General features: G+C 45.1%; 1 protein-coding gene across 1 annotated transcript; it reads right to left on the reverse strand.

Moving 5' to 3' along the window:
- Positions 1-389: 389 nt before the first annotated feature.
- Alkal1 (ALK and LTK ligand 1) lies at positions 390-14,593 on the reverse strand. The gene is made up of 4 exons (XM_041656762.1): positions 14,410-14,593; positions 3,502-3,555; positions 1,922-2,002; positions 390-454 (listed from the first exon to the last, which is right to left on the reverse strand). The coding sequence occupies exons 1-4, from the start codon at positions 14,591-14,593 to the stop codon at positions 390-392; spliced, it is 384 nt and encodes a 127-aa protein (XP_041512696.1).
- Between the last annotated feature and the right edge of the window lie 1,355 nt (positions 14,594-15,948).

The raw sequence follows: 15,948 nt of genomic DNA on the forward strand, positions 1-15,948 counted from the left end.
TTAATGTAAGAGATTCATATAAATTTTTACATACAAAAAATAAATTAAGACCCAAGAAAGGGATATATATATATATATATATATGTGTGTGTGTGTGTGTGTGTGTGTGTGTATATGTATGTATATATTCTGTGATGATACCAACTTAGTCTCTTGAGTGCCAGAATCTGAAATTTGGTATTAAAGGCAACATTTTCTTAAGTCATAGTATTAGGGCTGGTGGATCTACTCAATGATAAAGCATTTACCTTGTTTTGTGCACACCCTGTGTTTGATCCCCAACACTATGTGGGGGCAGGGTGAGAGGACAGAAAGGAAATGGGGAAGAGAAATATTCTTAGGATGAGTAAATAAATAATAAATAAATAGATACTCACAGGGTAAATTTCCTAGGTCTGGGAGCAGAGCGGGCTCACGGCTAATCTCGTCAGCAATCTAGCACACCTTTTATAATCTAGAAAAGCAATTTAAAAATAATAACACATAGAGTTCAGTGTTATGAATGAGAAAAAAAGTGTTATTGTCAATGATGCATGTAACCACCATAATTTTAAAAGTCCCTAACTTAACACGCGTGTGTTGTTCTTTTGTTCCTCTGAAAAGATACGGAAATTTGATGCCTTCACTTTAGAGAGGAGAAAGCAGCTTCAGAGATTACTTATCTCACAACAGCGAAGTGTTTTAGTTCCCAAAGCTGCCTTCTCTCCACCAAGCCATGCCGTCATCCATTGTCTTTTCCTTGAGCTATTATTTTGTTTCTGTTTTTGTCAATGTGACACAGACTAGAGTCGGGCAGGAAGAGGAACCCTCAGTTGAGGGATTGCCTGCATTAGGTTGTCCTGTAAGTAAATCTGAGGGCATTTTCTTGATTAATGGTTACGTGGGAGGACTAGACTACAGCGAGTGGCGTCCACCCTGTGAAGGTGGTTCTGGGGTGTGTAAAACAGCAGGGAGGCACGGGAGTAAACCAGTAAGCGGCATTCCTCCACTGCCTTTGCTTCAGTTCTGGCCTTGAGGTCCCTACCTTGAGTTCCTTTCAGTCTCCATCAGTGGTGGAAGAGTAAGCTGAAATAAACCTCCCCCCCCCCCCATCACTCTTGGTCTGCATTCTACCATAGCGACAGAGAAGCTGACTAGAATAAATCCATTGGGCTTAATTTTCCCTAGTCATTAAATGGAAGGTTTCGTTTTTGAAAAAAAAATACAAAAATCTGACTCAATATTCAATCCTAAGTAAAGTTAAATACTCCTCAGGGTCATCTAGATTACAAGAAATAAAATGCTCAGAAGCCATTCACTGTAAAAGGAAATTTTAGATTTAGAAAGGAATTTGAAACAGGCAATTCAGCTACCATATATTATCATTACTGGGCATTTTGAATGATGGTTATTTAGTGCTATGTTTGGAATTATTGTTAACTCCATTAACTTAAGTGTTCAAAAGAACTCATTGTCCAAAGGGAAACCCAGCACACACTGTACAAATGACACGATATAAAAACATTTACTTCAAAATAACTTAGGGAGAGATGTTGACTTCTTCATAGTCAGTCGCTGGGTTTCTTTTCATTTATGTGAGAAACCACTTTATTTATACCAAGGAATTTGAATAATGATCAAAGGTTTCTGTCCTGACAAACATTCTAGTCTTTAAGAAAACCTGGCTATTTTCAGATTCGGAAATATTCCCAACCCAAATGTGATCTCTAGTTCCTTATACTTCAACAGTACTCACAACCTTGAGCTTGAGTACTGAAAGATTATAAATAGCATCCCATGCAATGTTTAGTCTACTGAGTCCCATCCAAAGAGAGGTGAAGCTTAAAAATTTATGCATTCATTGTTGGATTGGGTTTTTGTTGTTGTTGTTGTTGTTGTTATTGTTGTTGTTGTTGTTTTAAGATCTGCCCAGGCAACTTACAAGCTGGCATGGAGCAATCCCTGGTGTTGTGATAAAGTCGATGGAAGTGTTTGCTGCATTCAGCTGAAAATGTGACAGGCCCTAGAGAAAGGGAAAGAATGCTTATTATAAACCTGGGCGTGTTTCCCAAACAAGTTTCTAGCACTCGATGGCTGGAGACGGTGCAACTGTAGATTCCATCCTTCCTACCCTTTAAAGAACTGGCCTGAGAATTCCTTCCTTTACCCAGACACTGTGGGAGGTGCTAAACTTTGATCTAAGTTTGCACCACATTCTCAGTATCTCACATCATGGAACCTTCTGGCTAGAAGAGCTCGTGATAAACTGGAAGGGGACACTCCAGATAGAAGGGAAATGCAGAGAGCAAATCAGGAGGGAGTGGCTTTCTGGCCCCTTGATTTTTTTTCTACTTAATGGGAAGTCATGTTTCTAGTGATGACATTTGTTTTGAATTGAAGCAATGTATGCTCATTAGTGTAAGGAATTACTGCAAAGGGGGAAGGGCCTTGAAACTGCAGCAAAACTTTCCTCCTCCCCCCCCCCCCCCCGGTCCACAGGCATCTCCCCAACACTCAGGGCTGCCTTCCTCATCTGCAGGTGTCTCTGTATGACACTCAGAAACGCCATTTGAAAGTTAACAGCTGGGTGTAGTTGTGTTGGACTGTAATTCTAATACTTGAGATGGGAAGGCAGGCAATGAGGTTTCGTGCCTGCACTAAGAACTGCAAGCAACTGAGGAAGGTTGGGAGAAGGCAATGTGGCCCTCACTTCCCAGGGGAGAACAAGGACAAATGATTAGCGCCCCCCCCAAAAAAAACATGTATACAAGTAACATTATATGGACTCAATAGGTTATATTTAAGAATGTGTGTATATACATATATGCATGCATAGCAATTGATGAAAAAGCAGGCAATTGATTTGCAGGAGAGTGGGTAGGGGGTACATATGAGGGTTGAGAGGGAGGATAGGAAAGGGATAGATGTTATAATTAAATTGCAGTTTTAAAAACAAACAAGAAAGCATCCAAGAGAGGTGTGTGTGTAACATATGCTCATCTGTCTCCTGTTTATTAAAACTCAATGCTGGGCTGGCCGAAGCACAGTCTAAATTCTTCAGCATGCCCTTGAAGGTTGTTTGCCATCTGGTTTGTTCACACTACATCCTCCCCCACTAGCCAAATGCATCCCCTTCCTAAGTTCACCCTTCATCCCCAGCCCATGCCTATTATCTGTATGTCTTCTTTCACTATAGCCCTCAAGCCTGGCCCAGTGGGTGCCTCATGACCACACTCTCGTACTTTAAAACCCAACTTAGAAAGCCTGTCATACTGCAAGCTTTCACGGTTGGCTCTCAGTAAATCATCCTTTTCGTTGCCCTTTAAAAGATCCTTTACATTCTACTGCTTATCAAATTCTTGTGCACTTTATAGATCATACAAGTTGGTAGCAGTTGACTGAAAACCCAGCTGAACTCAAGGCCCTTCTAGACATTAATCTCAATAGCTCCACTGTCTATGAATGCATTCTATATTAAAATCTTCCTTTTATAACTGAGTCACTGAAATAGTGTAAACTTACCTGTGAAATGCTTTATGAATTTGTCTTTCAAGGTCATGTCTCTTGGGAATATTTCTGAAAAGAAAAATAAAGAGTTCATAATTTCTAGGATATATTTCCACTATTAAAACATAGGTATAACACTATACACATAGATCTATGCAGTAGGCATAGCAAGTCTCAGATCACTGGGCTCTGGCCCGATCCATTCTCCAGGGCTCTGGAGCTCTGGCTTAGCTTGTTTGTTAGGTGTTTGTTCTACACCTCCCCCAGGGAACCATCCAGACCCCTCACCAATATCTACTGCTGAATGTCTGACTTTCTGACTTCCCAGAGCTTCCCCAATCCTGTGTTCCCCAAACTCAGTGAATATCATCATTCTTTAATGCTTGCATTGCTGTAGTGATTTAAATGATAATGTTCCCTATAGGTCCATAGGGAGTGGTATTATTAGGAAGTGTGGCTTAATTGGAGTAGTGTGGTGTTGTTGGAGGAACTGCATCACTAGCATGTGGGCTTTGAGTTCTCAGAAGCTCAAGTCAGGCCCAGTAGCTCACTTGTTCTTCCTGCTGCCTGCCAATCCCAGCATACACTCTCAGCTACCTCTCCATCATTACATTTGCCTGAATTCTACCATGCTTCCCGCCAAGAAAATAATGAGCTAAATCTCTGAGCTGTAAGTCCCCTCCAATTAAATGCTTTTCCTCATAAGAGTTGTCATGGTCATGGTGTCTCAACATAGTAATAAAACCCAAACTAAGACAATAGTCCACCTCAACATGTTTTGCTTGACTGGGTTTCTATTGCTGTGAAGAGACACCATGACCACAGAAACACTTACAAAGGAAAACATTTAATTGGGGGTGGTTTACAGGGCAGAGGCTCAATCCATTATCATTGTGGTGAGACATGGCAACATACAAGCAAACATGATGCTGGAGAAGAAGTTGAGAATTCTACACCCTTGATCCACAGGCAACAGGAAGTGAACTGAGACACTGGGTGTGGCTTGAGCATATATGAGACCTCTAAGTCTACCCTCACAGTGACACACTTCCTCCAACACTGCCTTATCTACTCCAACAAAGCCACACTTCTATTTAATAATGCTACTCCCTATGAGCTTATGGGGGCCAATTACATTCAAATTACCACACTTTTTATTTTATGTAGGCTGGTATCTGAGATATAGCATGCATATGGAGATCAAACGACAACTTTCAGGGGTTTGGTTCTCTCCTTCCAGCATGTGGGTTCCAGATATTAATCTCCGGTCACTGGGCTTGACAGCAAACACCCCTACTCACTGAGCCATCTCACTCTCCGCCAATTGTGCATTTAGACTTACAGCATTTCCCTTACATATTGACTTCTTTATAAACCACACATAATATGCGTGCTTTTCTGAATGAACGTTTGTCACCTGGAGATGGACAGAGTTTGTGGAGACTGAGCAATGCTGGTGGAGTCTCAGGGGAACTATAACAGCCCTTTATATCCCAGGAGGTGAGGAAGCCATCTCTAGAAGCTTCATAGATGTTCCATAGGTAGAGGAAGGGAAAGGAGGACCCTATCTCATCCAAAGGACCCTTGGATCTAGTGGAAATCATGGGCCAGAGATGGGGTGAAGAGCTGAGTCGGAGGAACAAGGCCAGGACCAGGTGCTTTAACTCAGCAGGGGTCTGGCAGTCAGGCACACGTGACAACCTACTTCACCCTAGCTATCACTGCTGCTGGATTCCTCTTCTGAAGACACTGGCTTATGACTTTATCCAGAGGAGGCCTAGGAAAGCTGCCAGAATTAAAATACAACATGCTGTATTTTTGCTAGAGTAGAGTTGGAAGGGGATGTGATTGGTGGGGTGGAGGGCTCATCATCTGGCTTTGCTCCTGAGGAGGTAACAAGGGTGCAGAGTCAGCAGAGCCGAGGATTAGCGAGTCTATCACAGGTGGGATGCCCTTGGCTGCCAATCAGGTGTTGCAATTTACTGTTCCTCAACCTTTTCCTCCTTCCTGCACCAAAGCTAGATAGGGTAGGACTGCATGCAGGGTGAGTGGCCACATGAAGAGGTCACTCTGACACACGCTGTATTTAGAATATCAAGTCCACAAAACTCTTTCCCTAGAAATTCAGATTTAAAGATCATTTCAGTCAATTGTCTGTTGTAGGAATTTTCTCTCCATAGAACAATGCGGTTTTCAGCACCCAAAGTGCTAATGGCAATGGGTCTTTTTCTGTTCTTGATGTCATCTGTCCATGAAAGGAAGAAATGGTTCTCTCCAGTTCCTCAAGATCACGGCTTCTCCTCCTTTGGCTCTCCTCAGCTGCTTGGTGCTCTGTTCTGCATCGTAAAGTTTCTCTTCTTAGCTGGTAATTTCCTCTCTTAATTTGATGTGGGGTTTTGCTTTGTGTCTGGAAACACTTCGGCCTGTGCATTTCTGCTGCAAATATGCCTCTTTAGTCTGAAAGGTTGTACTGTTCTCTGTAAGGTACCACTTCACTCTAGCATCTTCAGATACCTGCATGAAACTTTCCTTCTTCCTCCTTCTGTGCTTTTTTTGTTGTTGTTGTTGTTTTGTTTTGTTTTGTTTTTGTTGTGGAGACTGGCTTGGTGTTGGCGGCACTGAGGGTGGCAGTGGGGGCGGTGGGCAGCTGCTGGGTCTCTGCATTGCTGCTCATGGTTGCAGTGGTGGTGACTGAGGCTTGCAGTGACGGCTGCAGCTCCTCTCAGGGTGTGATGTTGACTAGGCCTGCAGCAGCGGTGGTAGAGCTCTCAGGGCTCTCTGGGGTCCATTCTCCGTTCCCGCTACCAATCAAACTCCTGTGGTTTTAAAAGAAGCTTCTAACTCAGTTGCATGACTCTGTTCCTTCTGAGTTCCTTTTGGCATTGAACTCAACACAATTATGTGATTCACTATACATCCAATTCCAGTTTGCCATCATCAGCCACATCGTCTTCAAAAATGGGGACCTAATCTCCATCATTGGCCAGCCAACACAGAAAGGCTGGAGGCTGCTTTCTTTATTGTGACAGCTTTTCTGTTCTTTGTTGGGACTCTTAGTGTGTTTTCTCTCTATTCAGATCACCTGTTCTTCCCACATTTCAGCTTTAAACTACCCTGAGCATCGTTTTGGCTTCGGCTACTCATGATCTGAAAGCTTCAGCCTGTTTGCTAGTGATGTATTCTTTTTGAAGTACAGGCCATCAATCTATTCTGTGCAGAATGTTCAGACATCTCTTAGTTCTTTCTCTAGAAACTGTATTTCATCACCTTTCAGCATGAACTTTTCTCTCCAGCTTCTTTCCATTTGCCTCCAACTTCTTGCTTCTGTTGGCTCCTTCCTAGAAACCTCTAGGCTTTATTGTCCTTTTCAAGTAACCCCTACCTTTCTCAAGTAGTGCATATTTTTCTTCACATTTTCCTCACTGAGTCCTAAAAGCTCTAGAAGTGTTCTTCTCCTTCCACACGAGGCAACCTACTAAATGGGGAAAGCTTCTCCATAAAACCAGGAGAGCAGTAACCATCAGCGAGACACAGGATCAATTTCCTGAGAAAGGGTAGGGACTGAGGTCTGGGCTCCACCAGCAGTGCCACACCCTACACAATTCTTCTAGGACGGGCACCAGCAGGGCTCTTGAGAACCCTGGGCTCCTGTGTAGTGCCAGGGAGCTGCATAGGTGCCTGAGCTGCCAGTGCCAGGGAGCACAGAGAAAAGAGCACAGAACACCCAGCAGCATCACCTTCAGAACTGAACACTGGGTGATGGCAGGGCAGGCTCTCTTGTCTGGGAGAACTAGAATTAGGGGTCCACATTACTGCACCTGGCTGGGCGTGAGTTCTGGAGATTCGACTGACGTGCCTTTTCATGCTTGTACCCACTGAACCATCTCACCAGGAACCTTCTGCTGTAATTTCCCCCTAACACTTCCTTTGTACCTTCTGCTGTAATTTCCCCCTAACACTTCCTTTGTTATTTATTGTATGTGTAAGGGCATTTTCCCTGCATGTATATCTGTATACCATGCACATTCAGCGCCCTCAGATACGAGAAGAGGCATTGGATCATCTGGTACTAGAATTGTAGATAATTGTGAGTTACCATGTGAAGGCTGGAAATCAATCTTGCATCCTAAGATCAGGCTATGTCTCTAACCGTTGAGCTACCTCTCCTGTCCCCATGTAATACTTTCAAGCCTTGGTTGGCTGTAGGTATCTGAACACTCTAAAAGTGTCACTAAGCATAAGGCCAGGTCTACTGTACTTCACATCCACAGTGCTTCCTGTTGCCACAGAGACAGGAGGGAAACATCACCTGCCTCTCTGTCTCCTGACAGCAATCTTGGAAATCTGCTCCTAATATTTGTGAGTTTACTTACAACCATAAAAATGAAAACCAAAGAGGAAAAAGTATGATTAAAATGTAATGTTAGGGCTAGTAGGATGGCTTAGTAGGTAAAGGTGCTTGCTGCTGAGCCTGATGACCAAGTCAACCCCTGGGAGCCACATGGTAGAACTGACTCCCACAGGTTGTTCTCTGAGCTCCACAAATGTACCCCAGCAAATGCACACAATACACACGTGCACATATAAATAAATATAATACAAATTTTAAAGAAGTTTGAAGATTTGTAGCTTCCCCAGTCAATCTCTGATTAAAAAGCAATGTTCTGGGGGAAGGAAGCAACACTGGGCGACTCTATCGGCTTCCTACATGGACTTTCTTTACTTTCGACTGAGACAAATGGATCCTTCAAGCAGATAACTGTTGCTGCCAGAAGCGCTGTGAACAGGGAGAGATCCATTCATGTAAGTGAGCGCTGGATGCTCATAATGAATGTTTATGATTGGAGCATCTGGCTATGGAGCCCAGCAGACAGAAGACATCTGCTTATAGCACCTGCCAAATACAAACGTGGAGTGAAATCATATGTATCCTTTCCACCTTGACCTCATCCCACCCTAACAGCTTTCAGTGGAACAAATAACTCTCGGCAATCCTACCAATAAAATATTAACGCACATTAAAACCAAACGGGAGGGACATGGTTGTTTGACTGTAACAATCATTTCCCTCTGTAGATGTATAGGAAATAACAAGCTATGAATGTTAATTATGTTTACTAGAAATGTTTGAAGAAAGAATTGACATAACCAGGCATGGTGGTATGTCAAGGATTCAGCTGAAGGTCATCCTGGACTATATAGCGAGACTCAGTATGAAAAACAAACTATACGCTCTATCTTGATACCAAAGTAACAAAAATTATTTTCATTGTTAGTTACCAGGTATTAAAGTATGACTGTCTAATTGGGAAGAGGGAAACCTTTCAGATTTACAATAAAGGAAATTTGGATTTTACGAATAGAGTTCCATTATAATGAAAGTGCCATCAGTATCCAAACATATCTAAGGTTTTTTGAGATTTTTTTAATAAACATAACTCTGGGGCATGTTTAGCTATTTTTGAACACAAAGAGATATCATGAAGAGAGATGAGACACTAGGAAATCTGTCCTGGCTTTCAGACCTGCTTCCTGATGCCCATTCCTATCTTCTGCATGCTAGTGATTTGACTGAGGACCAGAAGCCTTTAGAGTGCTTCAGGATTGGAGACCTCACTGGAAACAAGAAGGAAACAAAGAGGTCCCGCCCCAGGGAAAGGAGAAGAGCTGAAAATTCAGTAAACACCTACCACTGATGATTCAATCAATCCTGCCTGTGTTATGAAACCGCCGCCAAACCCAAACGATGGTGGGATTTCAGAACTTCCAGATAGCCAAGCACATGGAGACCAGAGAAGGGGAACTTCCACGCAGAGGGCACGGAGGTTAGTGGCTTTCCCCAGCCTTCATCTCTTTAACCCTTTTATGATAAACAAAAGTGGGTGTAGTGTTTCCCCTAGTTCTGTTCATTGCTGTAGTGAATCAAACCATGTAGAGCCCAGTTTGTAGATCGGTGTCAGGAAAATCAGACTGGAGTTAGCGCTTGTGCAGGGCACTTGAAGTGGAGCTGGGAGGTCATAGTTAATCATACCCCATTAAGCTGCATGCTTGAACCTTAGAACTAGGTGGCAGACACAGTGCCTTCCTACCTTCCACTCCCCCACATTGAATGTGTCACACACACACACAAACACACACACACACACACACACACAGACACACACACACACACAGTCCATACCAGTTTCTCAAAACAGTTCATCCCTGCCTTTGTACTAACACTCCTTTCTCCTAGACCAGTTGTTTTCCTCTGCCAGTTCAGGCCATAATGCTTAGTAAGTCACCATTTGAAGTTAAATAAATACAATATTTTGTAGATATTGGAACACATCTTGATTTTGTATTTTCTCATACTGCCATCCTAATTAGCCCCAAATAAATTTAATTTTCTCTGTAAGTAGGTTGACTTTGCTCGTATTCAACAATCAGAATGTCAGGTTCTTAGACTTGAGACTAGGTATGAAGTAGGATCACTCCTGGAGTTGGACCCTGTCTCCAGGTGGAGAGCATCAGGATTGAGCTAGATTCAAGGGCAATAGATGGTATCCGCTGCAGAGTAGACTGTGCTACTTGTAAGAGGGGGAGCCCTATACCTTTAACACCACAGAAGTTTGTCATTTTGGTTGCTAGGGCAAAAGAGTATGAAAAGCTCATTGTTTTTAACCACAGAATCAAAAATGTGTAGGATTTTTCTGTCTGCCTGCAGGGGATCTGTTTATTTCCTGGTCCCTCATTGCCTTTGAAGGGGCTTAGGCCTTCTTGGAAAACTCAAGAGAAGCCAATACTGATTTATGACTGCAGAGGGGACATATCCCACACTATTTAATAAAGAATGTCATTTGCAATTGTTTAGAGTAACCTCCCTAACGGGATCTTAAGCTTGTTTGGAGGCTCCACCATTAATCAGCATGGTCTTACATTTATTTAAACAACCCCTGAGTCTTCAGCTTTAGAAATTCTCTAGAAATAATGGAAGTGTGTAAGTCACAAAAGGAGGAATAGTGAAGTCAAAACTCCCCTTTTGTACTGTTTCCCCATATTTCGTGCCAATTTCCTTCCATCTCAAAATCTTCCAAATCACTTTTCTATTCCATCACAGCCCATTTTCGGCTGTCTGAACTTGTCTGCAGGTGCATGCATGAGTGCCTAGAACCCGCCAAGTCTGTGGTAGGGTTCCACCGTGTTCCTTTCTGCTGCTGTGATAATGGACAAAAGAGCTGGTTTCAGAGGGCAGGAAGAAAGGCTATGGAAACACACACATGGAATTCTTACCCAAGTCAGACAGACGTAGGGACACTGAAAGAGTTGAGAGACAATCTGGAAGATCACGGAAATACAACGGCTCGGACAGACAATAAAATAAAACAACAGAGTCTAGGCATTTGCCGGACCAATTAGTAGCAGAACAGAGTTGAAAATGGCAATCAAAACCACTCACAATCAAAAGTCTATCAAAATGATCTCAAACATTGTTGAATGTCTAATTCAATTGACCAATACATTATGAATGGCGGACACTCTATAGGGAAGCGAACACCACAGATGGCTAATTATCACTGTTCCAGGGAGCCCAATACCCCCTAACCCTTGCTCAATCATCAATTCTAGGGAGGGAATTCTGCCTGTCAACTCTCTTCCCAGGCTTTGGATTTCCTGTCCCTTCTGCCTGGGAATGGCCCTTCCAGTTCCAGCCTCTCCTCTGACTTAGGGAAGCTGGCCAGCTTACTGATAAGGAACGATATACAACTCCATGTCATGATACTGTGAAATACATAGCTAGCCTTCCTGGCCAAAATCATAAACCCCTTGGAATCTCGGAAATGATAGTGTGTTAAGAAGTTGACTGAGGTCTGGCAGTTTCTGAATAGCTTCAGGATGGGTCTGATGGGTTAGTTGATCAATCTTATCTATATAACGAAGCCTCCATAGAAACTCAAAAGCACTGAGTTCAGAGTTTCTGGATATCTGAACACATATATTCAAGAAGCTGGGGGTGAGGTGGAGTGGGTGTTTCCTCACACATGCCCCTTCCTATGCATCTCTTCATATATAACCATTTATGAGCCACTCCATCAAATTAGTTTGAATTTGAGGAGAGTATGGGAAAGCTGATTGTTAGCTAGAGACTCAGAATTACAGGGACAAGCACGCGGGGACTGCACTGGGCTGCATTTGGCACCAGAGGCAGTCCTCAGCTTGTCGGTTCTGAGGCCCATCTTCAGGGGAGAGCAAGGACCAGAACTAAGGTAGATTAGAACCCTAGCTGGCATTCACTGCAGAGCTGCTGCTGCTGCTGCTGCTGCTGCTGCTGCCGCACCACCAAAGTGCACAGGGATGCACAACCCCGCAGTGCAGTGCCAGGGATGAGCTATGTGGTCATGGTACAGGAGGAGAAACTGGGTCTGAGTTAGTTTTGGCTACTTTCATGTATAGCAAAGATTCCAGAGCTTAAACCTGAAAACACAGGGGTTGAGGTGAAGAAAAGGAAAAAGGAAAAGTGAAATGTGGAACACAAGAGACTTCTGCAGCTCTCCTGTGACAGCCCAGTGGGAGTTCCAAGGCATTCTAAACCGCCCCCTGGGCTTGGTCCTCTCTGTTGCAGGTTCACACTTGAGAATCCCAGTGGGGAATTCCAGGCTCATCCACAGGGATGACAGTCCTTGGCCTCTAGGACCTGCGAGATGCTTCCTCTGGGATGAGTTATGAGCCCTGCCACTCCTGTGAGAACATCCAGATGGGAACTTGTCTTGTCTGTACTCATGTCCTTATTTTTCCCTGATCCATGTCAAGAGTTCCATTCACAGCCAGCCTCAAGTGCAGCCAGCCACTCTTTCTCTCCCCGTGTAAACAAAATACAGTGATCAAAATATTAGTCCACTTAAAACAGCCATGGAAAGTAATGGCTTTGGAGGGTGAGCCATACTTCTTTTTTCCCCCAGCTACATTGTTTTAAGTCTTCTCTGCCATTTGGGAGAGGGAGGTACTTTGGGTTAAGCATAGGGCCTCACATATGCTAGGAAAATATTCTTCCCACTGAGCTACATCCCCGATTCCCGTCACTGTCTTTCACCAGAGAAGTTTAACTTGCTACACTAAAATAAAACAGGTGAAGTTTGTGTGTTACCATGAATAATTTTGCAGTTTGAGATTTTCTCACATTCGTTTTGTATTCTGAAGTAACACTGGCTCCTGAGATAAATATTTTTGTTAGCAATAATTTATAAGTCAAAGTGTATGACGAAAGCTGTCACATCATGGCACCCTCCTTCCTGTCGTGACCACCCCCATCTCTTCTGGAGGGTTCTCAGATAAGTAGGCTTGGGCTAGACGCACACAGCACACATCAGCCTCCTGTGCCTTCCCGTCCCTTCCCTCTGCTGTGTTCCCCACCTGCTTCACTCGGTTTGTCCACAGGCACCATTCTCCCCCATCTGCCTGAAACGGGCAGGGAAGGGCAGGCACACCCAGCTTCCTGCCCATCTGCACAGCCTCAGCTCCCTGGTGGGTAGTGTGGGAAGATATGTTCTTAGTGGAAGCTGTGAACTGACTAAATATACATTTATGCCCTAACTGTAAAGACTGGTATGGTTCATCTGTGACCTTAGCACTTGGGAGACTGAGGAAGGAAGATTTCTGCAAAGTCTAGGTCTCTGCCTGAACTATAGAATGAGATCCAAGTAGCCTAAGCTATACAGTGAGGCTATTGAGAGAGAGAAAGAGAGAGAGGCAGCAAAGAAAGAAACTAAGAAATTCCCCTATGTTTTCTTATATTTTTGGTTGTGAGCCTAGCCTTTAACGGCTGAGCCATCCCTCCAGGCCTCCCCTATGTTTTCTTAAAATTGAATTCTACACTACTTATGTTGCTATGTGCCTATTACTCTAGGGCTGAGGATGAGGAGGAGCTCAAGACTACAAGAGACACCTTGCTTCAGACAAAAGGGGAGAAAACAAAATGAAGAGAGGGGAGAAGCAAGGAAGGAAGTAAAGAAGGCCGACAGGAGGGAGGGAGTCAAGGAAGGGGAGGAGGAAAGGAGGGAAGAGAAGGAAAGAGGGAGGAAAGGAAGTGTTGAGAAGAGGCCATGGCTGTAGTGGGAACTCCAGAGCTTTCCAAGCCATTCCCATGCTTTTTCCTCTCAGCAAGTTCAGTGCAGGCCAGGGAGACCGGCCCTTTGCTCCAGCCTCTGCCCTGCTCCCTGTCTACAGGCTTCAGCTTAGACACCAAGTGGCTTCTCTCTTCCTCACACCATGTTTCCTGCTAGCACCTTGCATACGGTCCCCAAAAGCCCCCTACACCTCCTGTCCCCCAGGCTATCTCCCTTTCCTTCTCATTCATACATCTCTGTAGGTGCCTCGTGCTCCTCCGTCCTGACTTTTCCTACCTTCTTCCTAGGCATCTTAGCAGCAGGAACGACCCGAGTCGGCGCCCTTCTAGCTGACCCAGGAAGAATGCAAGCCAGTACCGACCATGGCAGCTTACTGAAATTCACATGCCAATCTCTGGGGTTAGCTTAAAAGTGGGAAGAAAGGGGCATTCCAGAATGTTCAGTTGACTAAGGACGGCCATGTTAGTTAAACTCCTGAAGACCCAGAACTGTTGACAGATGCATAGGTCGTCCCTCATCCTGGCAGGTGAGGCTACAGCCCAAGTGTTTGGACAGTTGGGTCAGTTTATTTCCAAAACACATTACACAATTAGCAAGGAGCACATAGGCTGATTTCTTTGCCAGCCTGGTTTTGTTATTGAAGTCTCAACCAAGGCAAATAGAGTTAGCCGGCTACTTCCTTCCCAGGGAAGAGTCCCAGGAATCTACAGGTGTGCACCCTCTGCTGTGCTTAATTCAGCCTTCCCAACAGGAGCTTGCCCAGCAGCAAGAGTGGTGAAGAGCAGGAAAGGGCAGGGCGGCGAGGGCGGGCACGGCTTACCTGCGCTTCGGGAGGCTCTGGGAGCCTGGCGAGACCCTGTTACCGGCAGGAAAGGCTGTGGTTTGAACTCAGCGAGACGCACCGCCCTGCGTCCCCGGGGCCGCCCCTGGGTCCCGGGCGGGGACAAAGCCAGCGCCAGCAGCAGCAATGCGGGCAGCCGGGCGCTGGGCTTAGCGGGCCACATGGCTTTGGCATCCGGAGCGAGGAGAGACAGGCGAGCTCGCGGCACTGGGACTTGGAGGCGCGTGGCGAGGTCTATGCGCTCCCGGGCACGGGGCGGGGACCGGAGGTGGGGCGGCGCTGGGGACCAGGGGAACCCGGGACGAGGGCGGATCAGGGGACAGGTCCCTCGGAAGCACAAGGCACCTTCCTGGGGATCCTTTCTTTGTCTCCAGGGTTTGGGGCGAGATAGAGCCAAGGCGCACAGCTAGTTCCAGGTTCTCCCGTGTTCCTCACGCCCTACATTGTGAGCGTCTGGGTCACCTCCTCCGCTGATCGCAGGTTCGAAAGAACCCACAACTTCTAGTACTGGACATGGAAATCGGGGTGGAATTTCTGATGGCAGAGGCAAGGTGAGGAGCTCTTTGACCAGGAGCCCTGCTCTGCCCCAGGGCTGACCAGGTGGGCACAGGCGCTGTCCCTGCTCAGGTGCCAGAGAATCCATTTGTGCAGAGGCCCTGAGGAGCCAGAGCCGGGGTGCCCCCAGGAGGTCTAAGGGTTGGCACTCGGGACAACACAAGCCAGGAGTCCCAGACCAGGGCACACCCAGGTCCCTCTGGCCAGGCGACTGGAGCCTGACATGGCTGGGATTAAGTTATGAAACATTTACCATAAAGTTCTGCCAGTGTTAGCATCAATAATGGGAGGAGTCCATTCATTTAAAATGATAGCATCTCTGATGGGTCAGTACTATGTCAGTTACGGCTTGAGTCATTTCGTCTGCCTGTCTTATTGTATTAAGTATACATGTCGACATGCCCACGGCTTGATTGCTTCTTATAACTAAGGGCAATAGAAGGCTTTGTGGTTCCTTAGTCATTGACTGACTCGAAATTTCTCTTCAAAGACAGCTTGTCTGTCTCAAACTGAAAAGATACTCTCGATTTACTCATACAGTTGACCTAAGCGTTTTATTTTCAAACATTAGGAGGAAATGGGTGTCAAAGCACAAAGCACTTTTCTAAGAGCTTTAGAAAGTCGCGCCTTTGACGAGAAATCTTTCAAGAAAGCTGTTGCACAAAGACTCGAGATGCTTGAGGAAGCACAAGACCCAGACACCACAAAGTGTAAGAATGGCTTCTTTGCCTAGGCAGCCTAAAGAGACCTTAGCAGAAGAAACAAACTTTCCACATCTCAACTCAAGTGAAACAATGAAACATTACAAGTTCGCAGACTTAAAAAAAGAATTTCACATTTAAATTTAATTAGAAATATCGGAAGTTGGGTATTACTCTGGAAAAAAAGGCAGGGAGAGAGAGCAGGGGGTGGAGCTCCAGAGTGTGATATAACACTAGAGAAAATAGCTCCTCAAGTCGCTGC

The sequence above is a fragment of the Microtus oregoni genome, unplaced genomic scaffold, assembly GCF_018167655.1.
Source record: "Microtus oregoni isolate MIOR12 unplaced genomic scaffold, Mior012 000008F_ref0000371, whole genome shotgun sequence".
NCBI classification, from domain to species: Eukaryota; Metazoa; Chordata; class Mammalia; order Rodentia; family Cricetidae; genus Microtus; species Microtus oregoni.

Excerpts from the sequence above, each read along its gene's own strand:
- Alkal1 (XM_041656762.1), bottom strand. The coding sequence starts at position 14,593 with ATGTGGCCCGCTAAGCCCAGCGCCCGGCTGCCCGCATTGCTGCTGCTG. Across the intron at positions 2,003-3,501 it reads ATTCATAAAGCATTTCACAG|GGCCTGTCACATTTTCAGCT; the intron begins GTAAGTTTACAC and ends CCCTTTCTCTAG. Across the intron at positions 455-1,921 it reads GGATTGCTCCATGCCAGCTT|ATTATAAAAGGTGTGCTAGA; the intron begins GTAAGTTGCCTG and ends TTGCTTTTCTAG.